Below are 16,582 nucleotides of genomic sequence, written 5' to 3' on the forward strand. Positions count from 1 at the left end.
CACAATCAGCAGAACTTAGACAGCGGTGAGATAAATATATGTATATATAAATATATACTCTGTCCTTTGAATTGCTCTCAAGTTGGAAGAAGGCAACACTTTCATTGTGGGTTTTGGAACTTAGAGCTGCTGATTTTCAGGCCTCTGATCAAACTGTTAGAAAGTCCACTAGACATCTCTCTGTATCTGTTTCTCCATCTTTWTGTTGACACTAACCTGCTACTTCAAGGTTAGACTGTTAATTAGGGAGGGCTTAGTCTCTTCTAATTTTAGAGGTCTGTAATGCACATTTCTATTTCTGAACTATTCCTCTTCTAATTAAGCATAGGAAATGTGTTTAGATATCTAATTTACGGTGAGATAAACGGTACCAAGTGCCATTTACTGTAGAGGGAGCATAGGGTGATTAGTTTGAATGTAGCTATCTACCTTCAGTTTGATTAATCTCCTTCCCTAATGCCCTCATAAAAAGGCTAGGATGTAAAACATGCTGTTAAATGAGTCATAAATATCTTGGCAAGTGACTGCTGAGCTTTAAGTGCTTCTTGTTATGTTCAAAACGGCCCTTGCTTAAACTTGTAAGACGTCTCAGATCTGTGGTAACATCGCCAAAGGAAACAAAGAGAAGAGTGCTATAGATGCTAGCTGATCAGGAGGTCATTGAGGATGTGAAATACAGTAGCCAGTTAAATGGCAGTGAGGCATTAAAGCAGCACTGTACCTGCCATTCTGTTCTAGAAATACCTGTATTTCTAGAAATRAGACACTTGGTGAAAGTAGAGTATTCTTGCATGTAATTCTATATTCTTCTACAGGAGGAAAATGACTCCCTTTGCCTTTAATGTCTCTTTTATATTGTTCCAAAATCAGGAGAAATCAGCAGCGTGCCATAGATTCACTGCAGTCCACCCTTGATTCTGAAGCCAGGAGCAGAAATGAAGCCATTCGGCTGAAGAAGAAGATGGAAGGGGACCTCAACGAGATGGAAATCCAGCTCAGCCATGCTAACAGGCATGCTGCAGAAGCAACCAAGTCTGCACGTGTCCTGCAGACACAAATCAAGGTACTCCTTTAAAGAGTAAGGACTTGCTTGCTTGCAAGGATTAGAGAGTAAGGTCTTGCATATAAAGACTTGCAAGTCCTTCAAAAGTGTAGAGGAAATTGGGCTAGCTGGAGTAGAGGAAGTATATATATATATATATATATATATATATATGTATGTATGTATATATAAATATACAGCTTTGTCATCTGTTCCAACACTTGTAACAATTTTTTAGAAAATGAAGGTTAAAAGGAAAAAAAAGGCAAAGCTAAAAATCTTCACTAAAAGACCTCTTAAATCACCACCTGCCTTATGCCTCTCCCAAGTCTATGCAGCTGCTTCTGTCTTGGGCAGAACTGCCAGCACTGACTCATATTTTCCTTCATTGCACCATGTACTGGAAAAGCGACATAGTTCACAGTTCGCCAACTTTTCCTTCTTGGAGACCTCCTRAGATGAGCCCCATGCGACTTCTGTGGGCTGGGGTTCTGTCTTGTAAGCACAGTGCCTGGAAATGGAATTGCATGGTGTTAGTGATTGGAAAATAAATTAAAAAAAAATAAACGTCTGCTTTGTTCTAGGAGCTTCAGGTGCAGCTGGATGACGCGGGACATGTGAATGAAGATCTGAAGGAGCAGCTGGCAGTCTCTGACAGGAGGAACAATCTCCTCCAGTCAGAGCTGGATGAGCTGAGGGCTTTGCTGGACCAGACTGAACGGGCAAGGAAACTGGCTGAGCATGAACTGCTGGAAGCCACTGAGCGTGTGAACCTGCTTCATACCCAGGTTTGATTTCTCTGCACTATTTCCCTCAATGGGTCTTACTGAGCCTTGATGATTAAGCACTGACCAGTCTCTATACAGATAAGAACTGTTTCCTCTGGCCAGAGGTTACATGCAACATTGCCATCCAATACAGGAGAAAATGCGGGGAGAGGAAATATCTCACCCTGCAGACATACCTCCTTATTCCCACAAAGTTAACTTGATGATTCATCCAACTTTTCTAAACAATTCCTGGAAGAAATAATGACATAATGATTTCTTTCCTTCCTTGGTGATGTGAAGCAATAGCTTTTTGCTTTATGGCCYGGATGGAGAGCTGTTACTTTGAAGTAGCACATATGTGGTGGGTTTGTGTAGATTGCATAACTGCTTTCATAGTTAGCAAGAGCCTTAGTTCTCTCAATAGATATATTGTGTGGGGCAGGAAATGCCCCCCATTAAAAATAAAAATCCCTGCTATATGATAAGTCTTCATTAACATGGGGCCATCAGAAGAAAAGAGGGTTCAGAGAAGGACCTCTGTCTTTGAGCTGGTTTAACACTTTGTCACAGTGGAGACTGCAGTTTTTAGTGCAGGGTCACAGTATAGCATATCCTGATTTGCTTCTCACCAGGTAATTGTCAGAAGGCAATGAAAAGGTGCCACAGGCTGCCTGTGTTTTGTGATGCTTCCTGCAGTGCATGGMTAAGATGGCATTTTTCTTTCAATTACCTCCTTGACTAACTGATTACGGATCATTAGTTTCCCAAGATGAACAGCCTAATTCATTCTGCTATTTCAGCTTCTTGTTTATTATTTTAGGCTTTTTCAAAATCTAGATATCTACAACTTTGAGAAGACCTTTAACACTTAGTCAATCTGAAGCTAAGCTAGACAACAAAGCCCAGTCCTTAGCACATACATGAATCTCCCTTCCCATATACTGCTCTGTGAATCCAGGGACTGCAACAGATCAGTAAGCTTGGGTTTGCTGGGGTATTTAGAGAACCTATGTCTCTAATGGTATTTCCCTTTTCTCTTCCCCTTTTACTTTTCATTTTGGGGCAAAATAACAAAAGAACACAAGCCTAATCAATCAGAAGAAGAAGCTGGAGGGTGATATTACTCAGATGCAGAACGAAGTGGAGGAATCAATTCAGGAATGCCGGAATGCGGAGGAGAAGGCTAAGAAAGCAATCACAGATGTAAGTACGTTGGTTCCTTGCTCGTTTCTTTTCTTGCAGCCAAGTAAACAAGCAGCAGGTCTCCATTTCTGTGCCTATTAGAACAGGTCTCTGTTTCTATGCCTGTGTATAAACTTGCAGATCTGATATCTCCCACATGTTCTATGCACATGGGTTCCRGAGGAATCCAGTGAAACTACAGAATGAAATAAGGTAGAGGTAGAGAAAAAAATCACAACTTCTTTCTGATTTTTTCTCAGCTCCAGGAAGGCAGATTTCACTGATCCTCAAAGTCTTAGGTTACATMACCTTTGAATTTGATGTATCTTGTACCTGAATAGCCTGAACCAACAGTAGCCAATCTCTTGTCAGTAGCGTACATAGGAAAAAAAAAGAAAAAAAAAAAAGACAGGCAAAAGAAAACYAATGAATTCCTAGTGAGACATCCTAAAGGTAGGTATCTGCTGGAAAAATGTGGGTCCTAAAAACCCAGGAAGAGAGGCTGAGCGCATTCTTCATCTAGGGAAGCCATCAATTGAGCTACTATAGTTTCTTTTCCCACAAGCCTGGAGCAATCCATGTCTTCAGAGTTCAGAGCATCACATCAYATGAACAGATGGGAAGGAATTTTTAACAGGAGGTTTCTATGAATTACATGTCTGGAGTTCCTAGACGAAGYTATTCTAGCGCCATGCTCTTGGCTGCCTCTCAGCTGACAGTGCTATTACTGCCTGTCAGGGAGAAGGCACCAAATGTCGCTGGTTCAGCTCTGGTCTGAGCTGTAGTGATTGCTGCCTTCCACAGATTGCTCAGCAATGGATATGAAATCTGACCATGGCTCTTGGTGGCAGGATGTGTGTCACATCAGAAATGAGCTAATTGGCACCCTCATTGTGTAGGTCGAGCAGAAGGGTTAGGGGCTGTGTAAGATGCTGCAACTGAGCTACTCATCCCAGCTCAGACTGGGAGAAAACAGTCCTGCTATTGCAGCTCCTTAYGCAGCGCAGGTCTGCGGCTCTGCAGGGGAACTTGGTCTGGCAGTTGATTTAAGCCAACATCTTTAACAAGCTCCAAATTCCAAGATTTTGAGCAAGTTCTAAGTAAAATGTCTGTATTGAACTGCACTGGTTTACTACAAATGAGGACATCAAATAGCACGGATACTAAAAAAAAAAAAAAAAAAAAAAGCTTAAATCACAGCATAACATAATAACAAATCACAGCATAACATAATTCTGTGTGTACTGCTTTCTCTCTGGCCGGACTCATGCACGCAAAATATTCTCTGGAGCTTTGGTACAATGAATGTCGATCTTGCTTTATTTCTCCAGAAACATAATGCAAGACATAAGGAAGCTGCTGTAAAGTTTGATTTTTTTTTTCTTTTTTTCTTTTTTTTTTCTCCAGGCAGCAATGATGGCTGAGGAACTTAAAAAGGAGCAAGATACTAGTGCTCACTTGGAGAGAATGAAGAAGAACATGGAGCAGACCATTAAAGACCTCCAAAAGAGACTGGATGAAGCAGAACAAATAGCCCTGAAAGGTGGCAAGAAGCAGATCCAGAAACTGGAATCAAGGGTAAGTTTGTGGTCAGATTACAGACTACTGTCTCCCACCTCACAGAGCTGGGACCAACAGATGAGTTCATGGAGCCCAGTCAAATATACTCTGAACTCTTTCCTTTTGCACAAATAGCCGGTGAACTGTTCTTGGAGGCATGTTGCCTTTCATCATCCAGTTATATGGAGCTACTGTTGCACAACAGATGACCAAGCCCATGACTTAAGGCCCCCCAAAAAAAAATTAGGAAAAAAAAAAAAAAAGTGGAGAGGAAGGGGGCACAAGGTCTGAAAAAATAGGAAAAGTCTCTCCACTATGAAAAAAAGCATCATGGAAAGGCTCTATTTTGATGTGCTCTGGAAGCTCACCTCTACAGAGATCCAGCAGAAAACAAGCACAGCTTGAACTGGGACCTAGATTAACTGTTGCTTTAGATATATGACATTGACATAATGGAAAGGGGTTTTTTTTTTTTCCATCTTTGGCAGGTTCGTGAGCTGGAGAATGACCTCGAGAATGAACTCCGCCGTAATTCAGATGCCCAAAAAGGAGCCCGCAAGTTTGAGAGGCGCATAAAGGAGCTGACATACCAGGTATGGTGGGCACAGCACTAACCTCTAAGTCTCTGGAAAGGAGCGTTCTCCCAGCTTGCAGCTGCCTGTGTGTCTYGCTAAAGGACCGTGCTCCCCAGAGCTCTCCCATAATGCGGGTTTTTGGAGATGGGGGGAACAGCTCTCTGCAGCCAGCACCTTTTGCCTGACCCATTGCTCCTGGTGTGAGAAGGCCTCTTACTGCTGGCTGTGTGCACAGTTTCAGCATGGGGCTAGTGCAGAGCAGCCCCAGATGAGAGTCTGCATCTTCTGCATGAGAAGGAAGCCCAGCTGTCACTCAGCTGTGCTGATGTTACTAAAAGGAGCTGGAAGGACTCAGACAGTTAGCGTGTCTATGTGCACTTAAGCRCTGGTGGGCCAGTTTTAATGGTTAGGATCAGCCTGTGTGCGTGGCTCTTTGCAGGGATGGCAACTGACTGTGAGCAGCAACAGCTGGGTGCAAATTTTAGCCTGGGGGCTGACCCCTATGTGTGGGAGAGAGAGGGAGGGAGATGATGGACTCTCGGTCATAATTTGCATGCTGGACAGGTCTTAGTTGGCGTATGCCCGGTTAGACCCTACCTACATGCTGTCAAGTTGAGTGGGAGAGAGCACGTTGGGAGGGGAAGGAGCTCTCCATCACCACAAGCCCTTCCTGGCTTCTTGGTGGGGCAACCATGGGCCTGGCTCCTTGTCTGGCGCATCGCGTGGGACTGGCAGGTCGCAGGGCTCAGCCACCTGGTGCTGGACCACAAGGCTAAGCCTCCGGCAGGCTTGCTAACAGCTGCTCTTACTGCTCATCTTTCAGGGAAAAAGAACAACTCTTCAGAGCATTGAGCCTGTCAGCATTCTTAGGAACATAATCCCATCCATCTGCTTAAGGAGATTTTCTTTTTAGTTTCCTATCTGCTATTTTACCATGACTTTCYCACATACAGGCTTCAGGCTGTTTTCTCAGGATGCTCGTGCACAAGTAGGCAGAATTAGCTGGTCCTTTTATGGCTTGAGAGAGCTTCAACCTGGCTCCTTTGAACAAAAGTGCCTCCAAATTAAAAATAATGTAAATTAAATGCATTTTAGGCTCGCCCATCAGTCTGTCTCACACAGTAATGATGCTTGCTGTAATGGCAAGAGTGCTCCTCAGCCCTGAGCAGGACCTCTGTGCATCTACGTATGCACATCTGTATGTGTGAGTGTGTATATACAGATGTATGCATATATAAATGGGGATGATGCTCTTTTTTAATCCTACGCCTTCAAGCTTACATATATTCTCAACCAACCTGTAATTATTTTCTCATCCATATGTAGGGCGATCATAGTGTAGTGTGTTTGTATTTCTAACTAAACCTTTCCAAAACACATATGCCACCCTTAACTGCTTGACTTTGGRATAGACTTTAGACCTTTGCACTCTATTAACCCGTTCAGTGATGTTTTGGTACAGTCAGAAGAAGATAAGAAGAATCTGGCCAGAATGCAGGATCTGATTGACAAGCTACAATTAAAAGTGAAGAGCTACAAGCACCAAGCAGAAGAAGCTGTGAGTAACTGGACTCTTTTTTTTTTTTTCCTTTTTTCTTTCTTTCTTTGAGAAATTTGTTGTCCTATCACCACAGTCTCTAGGAGTAGAAGCTTTTGGTATCAATACACATTTTGTGTGCTTGTGTGTTTATATTTGTATAAATGATGTCTTTATATATGTGTTTATAATATGTGGTARTTATATTTAAGAAAAGGTGTTGCAGTATAATTTGCTTGGGTGCGGGGAGAGAGGGCGACCCACAACTTATTGCCCCTACTAGTCCCTCAAGAGGGAGGTGGAGAGCCTCCCAATTTACTTAAAATGGAGAGTGCTGCTGGAAACAGCAAATGTGTTAAGCAACAAACTTKTTCCTCCAAGAGGCAAGCGCTGCCTGCAGAGCCATTGCCAAGTCACACCAAGCACTTTCTGCCTYGGTTGCAGCTGGGGACTTGGCTTCACCTGGAGAGGAGCTAATCGGCCTCACTCTTTCCTCTCGCTAGGAGGCCCAAGCCAACCTCTACCTTTCCAAGTACAGAAAGCAGCAACACGACCTGGATGATGCTGAGGAAAGGGCTGAAATAGCTGAATCCCAAGTTAATAAGCTGAGGAGCAAGTCAAGAGATATCGGCATGAAAAAGGTATGGTTGTAACATATGGTATAAATGTATAATTAGTAACATAACATGCGGTGTAAATGTATGATTAGTGTATACAATATATGCATAAAGGTCTGTTGCATCTCTTAAAATAGCATGGGGTGCAAAAAAAAGTTTTTTACTGTATTTTTATTTCAGTCTACACTATTTTTACATTAGGGTAACTCTTTAGAAGTCTTTAGGAAAGAGATCTGAAGCTTATGAGAAATGAAAGGCCCATTCCCTCAGTGTTGTCATTCAACCTTTGCTGCTCAGCAGCCCTTCCCCAGAATTCCCCAATTCTGGGTGTTATTTTTTTTTTTATGAGGAAGATTAAAAACATGCAATCTTTTTTCCCTCTTAAGATGTGAATTCCTATGTATATAATACAGCCTGGATATGAAACATATATCCAGGATATATGTATATCCATATATAACGTATATCCATGTGAACATATATCCAGATATGAACAACTGCACTAGCAGGTTGCCATATACTCTTAAGTCTGCTCTTTCAATGAAGATGTGTTGACTTGAAGGGCCAGATGAAAAGAAATTAAGTGAAAAGTCACTAGGGTGCTGGGAAATCATTAATAATTAGAAACATAGCTGTGTTGTTTTGCACTTGGGCAAAAGGGTAATAGAGTAATATTGATAAAAATGAAAGGTTCCTGGGAACTTGCGTTTGAAACTGAACACAACAATTGGCCCATTTCCACTCGCTTGCCTGTGGGAGCCAGGCCAAGGGAGCAAGCATGGGACCCTTATTTGCAGCAGCTGGCTCGTTGCTTTCCCTACTTCATTTGCAAGTGGGACAAAGTCCTGTGGTTAAAGTCTTTAGAAGTTTTACAGGTGTGACAAGTCCTGAGTTAAGCCCAAGAATCCTTTCTGTGTTATTTTGATCACACTGGCTCTATGCTGCCATCAGCACCTCCTCTCTGCTGTATCCATCATTCTGTAGGAGGAATAARATCGCCAATTTCTGCTTTTATGTTGCCCTAAGAGAGTCACCTGTAATAGATGTAAGTTACTAGTCCCACTAGCCAGAGCAGATCTATATAAACCTACCCAAGAACTGGGTCTTCCTACATATACATACGATGGAAGCAAGTGAAACTCACAGATGTTTTGCAGTTTTAAAAAGTAAACATTTCACATATTTATTTTGTCTTCAAATTATTCCAGCCATACAAAACGAATGAAAACTCATCTAATTTCACAAGCCCTGCCATCACACAGACAATGAAATAGGTAAACGATGGGAATAGCTTATTTTTTTACAGATTGGTTAAGAGTGTAATTACCTGTCTCTTACTAGTTTCTGTATCTGCTACTGCTATAGAGAGACCCATGTTGTTAGCTGCAGAAAGACAGGACTCAATTGCTAGCTTCGATATGACRTGCTAGTTTAGTGCTGGTATATATCAGATATAATTTGGTAATGTCATGGGAGCAGAAGCTTTTATTGCTTACTCAGAAGCTTGCTCTAAAACTCTCACCGCTTCCAGTTCTAATGGATGTATACTCTGCTTTAACTGYGTTTCAGGTTCATGAAGAGGAATAGACACCATCCGAGTTGATGTGATAGGAGAAGACGCTTCATATAATCAGCGGCACAACTGAACACTTAAGTAGGAAAAAATAGGCACTTACAGAAATAAATAACTGAAAAAAACAAAGAAACCGCTTAGTGTATTCCATTTGTTTCTTTGTATTTCTATTTGGCCTTGCCCCAAGGATCAATAAGAGATTACATTCTGCACACTGCCCTTTGCAGTGTGTTGCAACAGATCTCAACTGGCAGCTCTCTGACACAGCCGAAGCCAAACCAGTCCCACCAGGCTTCACAGCTTCTGTCCTTCACATGCAGGCACTTAAAGCAGCGTAGACTAAGCCTGTGTGGGAGAGAGGCCTTAAGCTCCATAGCCACTTGCTGCTTACATCTGTCCTGCCCCTCAGCATCTGCACCCGTTTTGTAGGATAATAAAACAGCAAGCTCTCTCTTCCCTTTATACTCAAAAACCGCATATCAAAAATGATTTTTTTTGTTGTTGTTTTTCTCCCGTGATGCTTTGTTTTCTTCTTAAGATAGCCAAGTCCCCATTTTTCCTGCAGACCCGTCACACAGAGGCCAGTTGGTCGCACATTGTTCCTGTCCMTTTCTTTTTTTGCTCGTGTTGCTCAGCTGGCTGCATTCCCACTTGCTTCCCGCTGTAACTCAATCCAGCAGGTCCAAGAAGTCTTTGTTCTTCGAGTTTTGGTYTTAGCAGTAAGCACAGGAGCAGCTGGGGTTTTCCTCTTGGTAGTTCAAAGTGCTCAGGCCATTTGTTTTTTTTTTCTAACCAAAACAAAAAAAAATGTAAGAACTAGTGATGTGCAAAATTAATCTATTAGGAACAGAAAAGGATATGCTCTTTCTAAAGGTAAGAGTATTTTTTTTTCAACATTAGCCGTGTAAACGATTCCTCTACCTAAAAGTGCAGAAATACTGGTTTCTTACATCCATGCCTTCATCCATACAACAGAATTGTGTTACCCTGCAGGCTCTTCTGCTACCTCTGGTTATGCTATGTTAAAGGTATATTTTAAAAAAAAAATGAATGAATAAAGTCACAGATTAAGGGGATTTTGTCTAAATTCTTTCAAGCTTTGGTGCATGTGTTTCAATAAATTGAAACAGATGCATCTCAGAAGCTGGTTAAAGTTGCGACTGACTATCAAGAACACGGGGAGAAATAAGACTCAGCCATTTGAGTGCCTGTCTGCTGACGTGTGTTTAGCACCTCATTCTAACCTTGGCAAAATGTTTCCTGCMGCTTTCCAGGTTTGGCTTGTCAAGGCCCAGAGGAGTGCAGAGAGAGCTCTCGCTATGGTTAGGGCCATGCTGTCAATCACGGGAAGTCTTACCTTAAAAAATAAGAGCAAAGTTTGTTCTTGTTTGTTTTGGTTTTGTTAAAGGACACTCGCTATAAATGCAAAGGAAGGACAGAATTCGATGTAATAGATCCAGCTTCTTGCCACCGCAAGAGCATGAAATCCAGTGCCACAGAGTAAGGTGGAAGCCTACAGGTTGAGAGCTCTGTTCACCACAAATGTTTAATGCAAAAGTGATGCAAAAGTGAGATGGATGAGATGGCATTGGTGGAAGAGAGGGTGTAGGCTTAAGCTAAGTCCATACAGCCTCGAATTCTGACCAGCTCAGGAGTTGGGCASAGCAATGAAAAAAAAAATGAGGCTAAGAAATTAGAGATATGCAAGAAAATATCCCTTATTGCAGTATGGGCRTGAGATGTAGCTTTTAGTGCCACTGCAGATGAGGTGTGTGCACTCTCTGAGAGTCTTTATATTTGGGGTTTCTTTTTATTTTTTTTCCTTAAGAATAGAAGAAAATTAAATAGCGCTTTACTGTTTTTAAAGCAATTAATCAAAATTATTGTGAAGCATAATCAACTTATTGATCTTTTTAAAAAGCATAAACAAACATCTGGTCAAGGGAAAGGCATGTTCACAAGGCTACAACTGAAATACTCCTGTGTAGATGTAGCAGGGCTTCTGGCCAAAGAAAACAGCAAACATGAGAACAATTTCTTTATGCCAAGATATTCATCACATCATTTATGTTTTCAGTTTTTATTTGCATGCTTTTAAGCTRCTGAAATCAGAATGTTTTGGTGGAACACTCAAGGTCTGCATTTTACCTTAGTAGTACATTTGAAAATAAATCTCTGAATGACTGTACATACCTTACAGTAGAAACAGCCACAATACAGGCTCCTATCACAGTCACGTACTCTAAGGCCACCGCAATTCTCACAATATTCCGGGTGGGATATGCATCACCTGGATTGTCATTTAAAATAAAAATGCCCAAGAGTTAAGTCCTTATACTGCAAAAGTAATAGTTTCCTATTGTTCAATAAGTACATTAAGCTAAGACTTTTCTCTGACTCATAATTTAAAAGCTATGATTTAGGGAGAATCAGTTTCTTTTTGATGTTAGTAAAGTGACAATGGCCAAATTAATTGACTATAGTATAAGTGAAGACTTTCAATTGATACTTTAATGACCTAAGCATGAATAGCTGTAAAAAGATTATTTTGTTTAACTGCACTGATACAGAATTCTGTATGTTCTCAGATAATATAATTTGAGGATTTCTTAATTCAAGACCTACTGTGAAATATTTGCAGCTTTCTTCTAAAACCTTTCCCAACTTTATGATGCCACAGCGCCATCCGGGCGAGCACGAAAAGCAGCAGATGCTCAAGTGGCAAAATGAGACTTTACAAAGAACAGCCCTATCTAATAGAGACTGGTCCTATATAGGCCTGAGCTCCTCATCACTCCAGCCAATTTCAACAGCCTGAAACCACTCAAACTCATGGGACTCGTTCCTTTTGATTTTCTTTCCTTGGTCCTTTCTTTCTTTTTTTTTCCTTTATTTCCAATTAGGTTTGTGTCCTGCAAAGTTCTGTTTTGCAGTAAGGGGCTACAGAAAAGCATTTAGAGAAAAGCATTAGCACACACCTAAGTGAGGAGCATCAGCTGGGTGTGTAGAAAGCCTTGGGAGGGACCTGTTCCCTCTGTTGCAGGGCTACAGTATTAGGCTGACAGGCTAGGGACGGTGATGCTGGCTTGTGAGCTGCAAGGAAGTGTCTGACAGAACAGTTTTCTTTAAAATAACTCCCTTCCCTCTTCAGATTATATATACCTACTGCCATTTAAAACAGGCTACACATGAATGAAATGTTTTAAAGCCACCCTAAACAAGTTTGTGGGCTGAGACTAAACCATTTTGGAAGGGGCAGGGAACAACATTATTCATTCTATTCCCTTTTCTGCTATGTTGCCTTTATTTTCCATGCTGTACTAATGACTTGTTTCAAGTTCTCACTTAAATCTAAATGAGGAGCTCTGTACTGTTTGTGTTTTTTTCAGTCTTTCAGGTTGCAAACACTTGCTTACACAAGGTCTATACWTGCTATTGACCCAGCATTTAGAGGTTTATCCTGTAAGCTGCTGTGGGTTCTCATTTCTGAAAGCAGTCAGGGGCAGGCGAGGGGGATTAGCTCCCTCCCTCTGAGGTGGGAAGGGCAGGCACCTACTTACCAACGTGCAAACTCCTCACTACAAGTTTTGTGTAGCGAGGTGTGGAAATGTTACAGAGATACTCCCCGCTGTCGCCTGCACTAAGATCACTCAGCATCAGCGCAAAGTCGGTTGTGTTAATGCGGGCGCGTGGCTGGTAAGAGCGGGAGGTGCCGTTGTAGGAGGCCAGCACTGAAATTCCCCCGTTGCTGCTCATTGTCCAGACAACGCTGACATGCTCCGCGGGGGAAGAGGCGCAATGGATGCACTCACAAGGAATTGCCGTGTTATTTCCTTCCACACTGGAAAGTTGCTCTGAAACAGGTAATCGAAATCAGAAATATTTGGGAAAATATTTTAAAGCTTATTTAAGACTTTCTGAAGTTTCAACTGATTGTACTACCATGTCTAATTCTAAAAACATTTCATGATTTTGATATTATATTCAAACATCTCAGTAAGCTTCTGCAAGCATCTCAATTTGGATTTTTTTTTAAGAGATACTAAGAAACACAGAGTTTTTGTCCAAACACACCTACATTATACACCTTCAGCCTGAGAAGAGGAGGCTGAGGGGGGACCTGATCAGCGTGTATAAATACCTCAAGGGAGGCAGTGAGGAGGAGGGGGCGGCCTCTTTTCAGTGGTGGACAGCGATAGGACTAGAGGAAATGGCTTCAAACTGAAGCATCGGAAGTTCCACAGGAACTTAAGGAAGCATTTCTTCACTGTGAGGGTGACAAARCACTGGAACAGGCTGCCCAGAGAGGTTGTGGAGTCTCCTTCTTTGGAGATCTTTAAAACCCGCTTGGATGCAGCCCTGTGCCACGTGCTCTAGGKGACCCTGYGTGAGCAGGGGGGTTGGACTCGATRACCTCTGAGGTCCCTTCCAACCTTCRGCATTCTGTGATTCTATGATTATCCAAAAAAATACTATAACAACAGCATTTACCTTATTAAAGTAATAAAATGTCTATATTTACTTTAACAACACAACATCTACTTGGAAATAACTTTTAGGTCTATTTTATCTATCTGTGCTGAACACTTAAAATGCAATGAATAGCTTTTAAGGAAGAAAGGAAGGGAGAGATGAGGTAACGGGCATAACATATTGTMTAAAATACTAACATGGGATTTAGCACAGGAAGCAGCCTAACTTCAGAGATTTGCTTCCAAGGGAGGAAAAGCAGAGAGCAAGCTGTGGTGGTTGGCAGCCGGACGGAGAGGAATAATATGTCATTTTGACGTGGTAGACCCAAGCTTGGCTGGAGTGGGGCTGAAAGCCATTAAGGGAAAGGAAAACAAAACTGTGCCCTTTGCTGCCTTTACAAGGAAAGTGAAACAGCACCTTCTCAAGGGCATTCCAATGAGAGGGATGCATGCAAATACAATAAAACATAAAGTAACAAAATGCAGCATTTGCTTTTACAGTCAGCAGGACAGATTAATAAGAGACATTTATTGCACTTGTTATCTAGTATGATAGCATGCCCAAAGCCTACCATAATTGCGTGCTATTACATGTGAATTCCAAACAATGCGTTTGTCCTATAGTGCATACATTGAACCGGGAAGTGGGAGTGTTCTGGGTACGTTAGGAGGAAATTGGGGCAATTGGAGGCAAACGAACATGTCTCACAAGGGAACTGCGCTTGCATTGCTGCTGGGAAATACTAAATACGTGAGCTTGAAAGCACCAGTTACTTATCCAACTGTATTTCCAGTGAATACCTGGAATTGCGTGAGCAGGATAAAATGGGGACTTTACATGTCACCGTGCTGCCCTTCCTTAGCTAGCASAATAAGCTGCTGTTTGCCCAAATCCGAACTGTCCTTGCTGCTCTTCCTCCCCATGCTCCTGCAGCTCTGCACCTGGGTGCATAAGAACACCCAGTTGTTTTCAAAGGAAAAAATCAAATGGTACTGAAGAAACTSAGGCAAAGCTTAGGGGATGGACTGCGCAAGGAACAGAGGTATCTAAAGGAGCAGCCRAGCCTTCCTCTCCCTTGAATAACCCATAGGTGCACGAAGGTTTTCCTATACTCTGGCTCAGCTCAACAGCGTGTAAAGCTGGATCATCATGCAGCTCCCAAAACGTGAAAACGATAAAGGAGGAAAGGTAAGAAAGCAGCTGGTAATTCAGCAGTGATGCAGGACGCAGCTAGTTGGTCGCTACCTTCCATCTTCCATTCGGCAGCCCACTCCTCACGCCGGAGGCCGATGTGACACCGGTAGGGAACAGATGGGTTTGTGATGTCCTGGTCACTTCTAACCGTCCGGAGAATTCCAACCCGGCTTTCCTCCACACCCGCCTGTGGGATGGAGACGTTGCCTCGGGTCCAAGTTATGTTTGGCATGGAGTAAGTAAGAAAGGCGAAGCACCTCAGCCTCCTTTCTGTGCCCGTCTTTTGGTACTCCAGTGCACGGTACGGGGAATCTGGGAATATAAAGAAGACTTTCAAAATACTTTTAAGTTTAAAGTGGGTCGACTTTTGGAAAATTATTGGGGCAAACAGATGTAACTGAGAATGAAACTTAAGCTGCTTTTTTTTTTTTTTTTTTCAGAAGACAGTATAGTATTATTTACTGTCAATGCTGGAGTTCTCACTGTTCTGAGATTCCACATTATGTCTTTAAATCTGACGAGCGCTATCTCATAAATCTTTAATAATTACCATGCAAGGGGTTATAAGAACACACTCAGCACTGTGATTTTTTTCAAATTCTGTGATTGCAGAATTTCATCAGAGAAAATGAATTGTATGGGAATACTAACAGGTCTAAAAGGTGCTCTGTTGGGTTTCTGTTCCCTGTGACAAATAACATGGTGTGCAATTCCTACTGGTTCAGTCCAAGCAATTTTGGTGTCTTATTACCTTTTACGTGCAGCATGACATCCTCCTCTGTTTTAGTTTCCTGCGTTCCCACGTAGCACTGATAAAGGCCCTCATCAGCAAAGGTCAGGTTCCTAAGCTTCAAGGAGGCATTTCCACTGCCAATGTCCCCGTGAAAAAGCAGAGTTCTGTTTCTGTAGCCCGTGTCTTGCACTCCTAGTTGATCCCTCTGATAGTAGTAGCTGTGCACATTTTTGTCCTTTTTCTTCCAGTAAATTACTACATCGTTGCCACGTGGGAAAAAGCAAGGGAGGACGCTGTCTCCAAAAATATGTCCTGTTACTGTTTTCTGCTCTCTAGAACCTAAAGCACATAAATGTTATTGAATAAGTTGGATTAAATTCTGTGTATGCATTCTTCCTTCCCCTAACAAAAAYGCCGTGGCAGGTAGCACACTCTGACTGCTGCCTTCCCATCACAGGCAAGGTGCAGCAGCAYTTAGTGGGGGAAAGCCACTCAGCCCCAGGCAGGCTCTGACCTTCCAGCTTGCCACCTGCCTAAGCAGGTAGCCACACTAGACTCCTATTTACTCAGATAAGCACACCTCCACTTGAGCACCCCAGCTTCAAATGATTTCCAGAAGTACCCAAACCATGAAAACCAGCTGAAGGACTCCCCACCTTCAGGCTGCAGTTTGCCATGCCCAYGTTGCAAACATCTGGATTACATACAAACCTCGCACAGACACAACCCAAAGGGGCTGTACCATCCCCCAAGCAAACAAACAAGATGAAGTGGTGCAGTTTCTTAAACCGGCTTCGTTGCCACAACCAGTGTCATGGGACTCCTGGRACAGTTCTCAGCCACTTCTGCACAAAATGAATCAACAGTTGTCTTATTTTTCTTAAACAAAATTACTAAAACGTACCCCAAACTGTAGGGCATATATGGAATAAATAGATGAGAAGGGATGMTATTTCCTGTGCCTTCATGTCTTCCTTGATAGTAGACCCACTTCTAAACGACAACATAAAAGAGGAGAAGAAAACCTGGTTAAATACAGGTAAACKGCTTTCACTAATCACATACTTTTTATAGCATTATAAAGGCTCTAGSCCTTTGTAATAGGTATCTTCACTTGAAAACCCATGAAAGAGCATGGGTTGAACTTTCAAAAGATGTAAACGCAGAAACAGCGGATAGAAACACACACAAAGAAGAGGTTCTCCCTCTGGTTGGTCAGGACTCAAAGTCCGCTCTTGACTGGCTGGATGGCAGAGCTCAGAGGGTGGTGATAAATGGGGCCTCCAGTTGGAGGCCTGTGGCCAGTGGTGTCCCCCAGGGGTCAGT

At 42.4% G+C, this 16,582-nt stretch overlaps 2 protein-coding genes across 2 annotated transcripts in view; one reads left to right on the forward strand and one right to left on the reverse strand.

Annotated features, from left to right (window-relative positions):
- The window catches only part of MYH15 (myosin heavy chain 15), a 44,405-nt gene extending 35,472 nt beyond the window's left edge, over positions 1-8,933 (forward strand). Inside the window, exons 35-42 of the mRNA XM_026041734.1 lie at positions 871-1,063; positions 1,627-1,830; positions 2,890-3,015; positions 4,402-4,572; positions 5,043-5,147; positions 6,592-6,687; positions 7,170-7,307; positions 8,853-8,933. Coding sequence (XP_025897519.1) covers positions 871-1,063; positions 1,627-1,830; positions 2,890-3,015; positions 4,402-4,572; positions 5,043-5,147; positions 6,592-6,687; positions 7,170-7,307; positions 8,853-8,870 — 1,051 coding nt within the window. The 3' untranslated portion in view covers positions 8,871-8,933. The remainder of the gene's footprint in view (positions 1-870; positions 1,064-1,626; positions 1,831-2,889; positions 3,016-4,401; positions 4,573-5,042; positions 5,148-6,591; positions 6,688-7,169; positions 7,308-8,852) is intronic.
- A 559-nt stretch (positions 8,934-9,492) lies between these two features.
- HHLA2 (HERV-H LTR-associating 2) lies at positions 9,493-16,224 on the reverse strand. The gene is made up of 6 exons (XM_026041995.1): positions 16,161-16,224; positions 15,275-15,595; positions 14,575-14,835; positions 12,417-12,710; positions 11,050-11,146; positions 9,493-9,644 (listed from the first exon to the last, which is right to left on the reverse strand). The coding sequence occupies exons 1-6, from the start codon at positions 16,222-16,224 to the stop codon at positions 9,623-9,625; spliced, it is 1,059 nt and encodes a 352-aa protein (XP_025897780.1). The 3' UTR covers positions 9,493-9,622.
- Positions 16,225-16,582: the final 358 nt, after the last annotated feature.

This window comes from Nothoprocta perdicaria, unplaced genomic scaffold (genome assembly GCF_003342845.1).
Source record: "Nothoprocta perdicaria isolate Ctin4 unplaced genomic scaffold, notPer1 scaffold_102, whole genome shotgun sequence".
In the NCBI taxonomy this organism is placed as follows: Eukaryota; Metazoa; Chordata; class Aves; order Tinamiformes; family Tinamidae; genus Nothoprocta; species Nothoprocta perdicaria.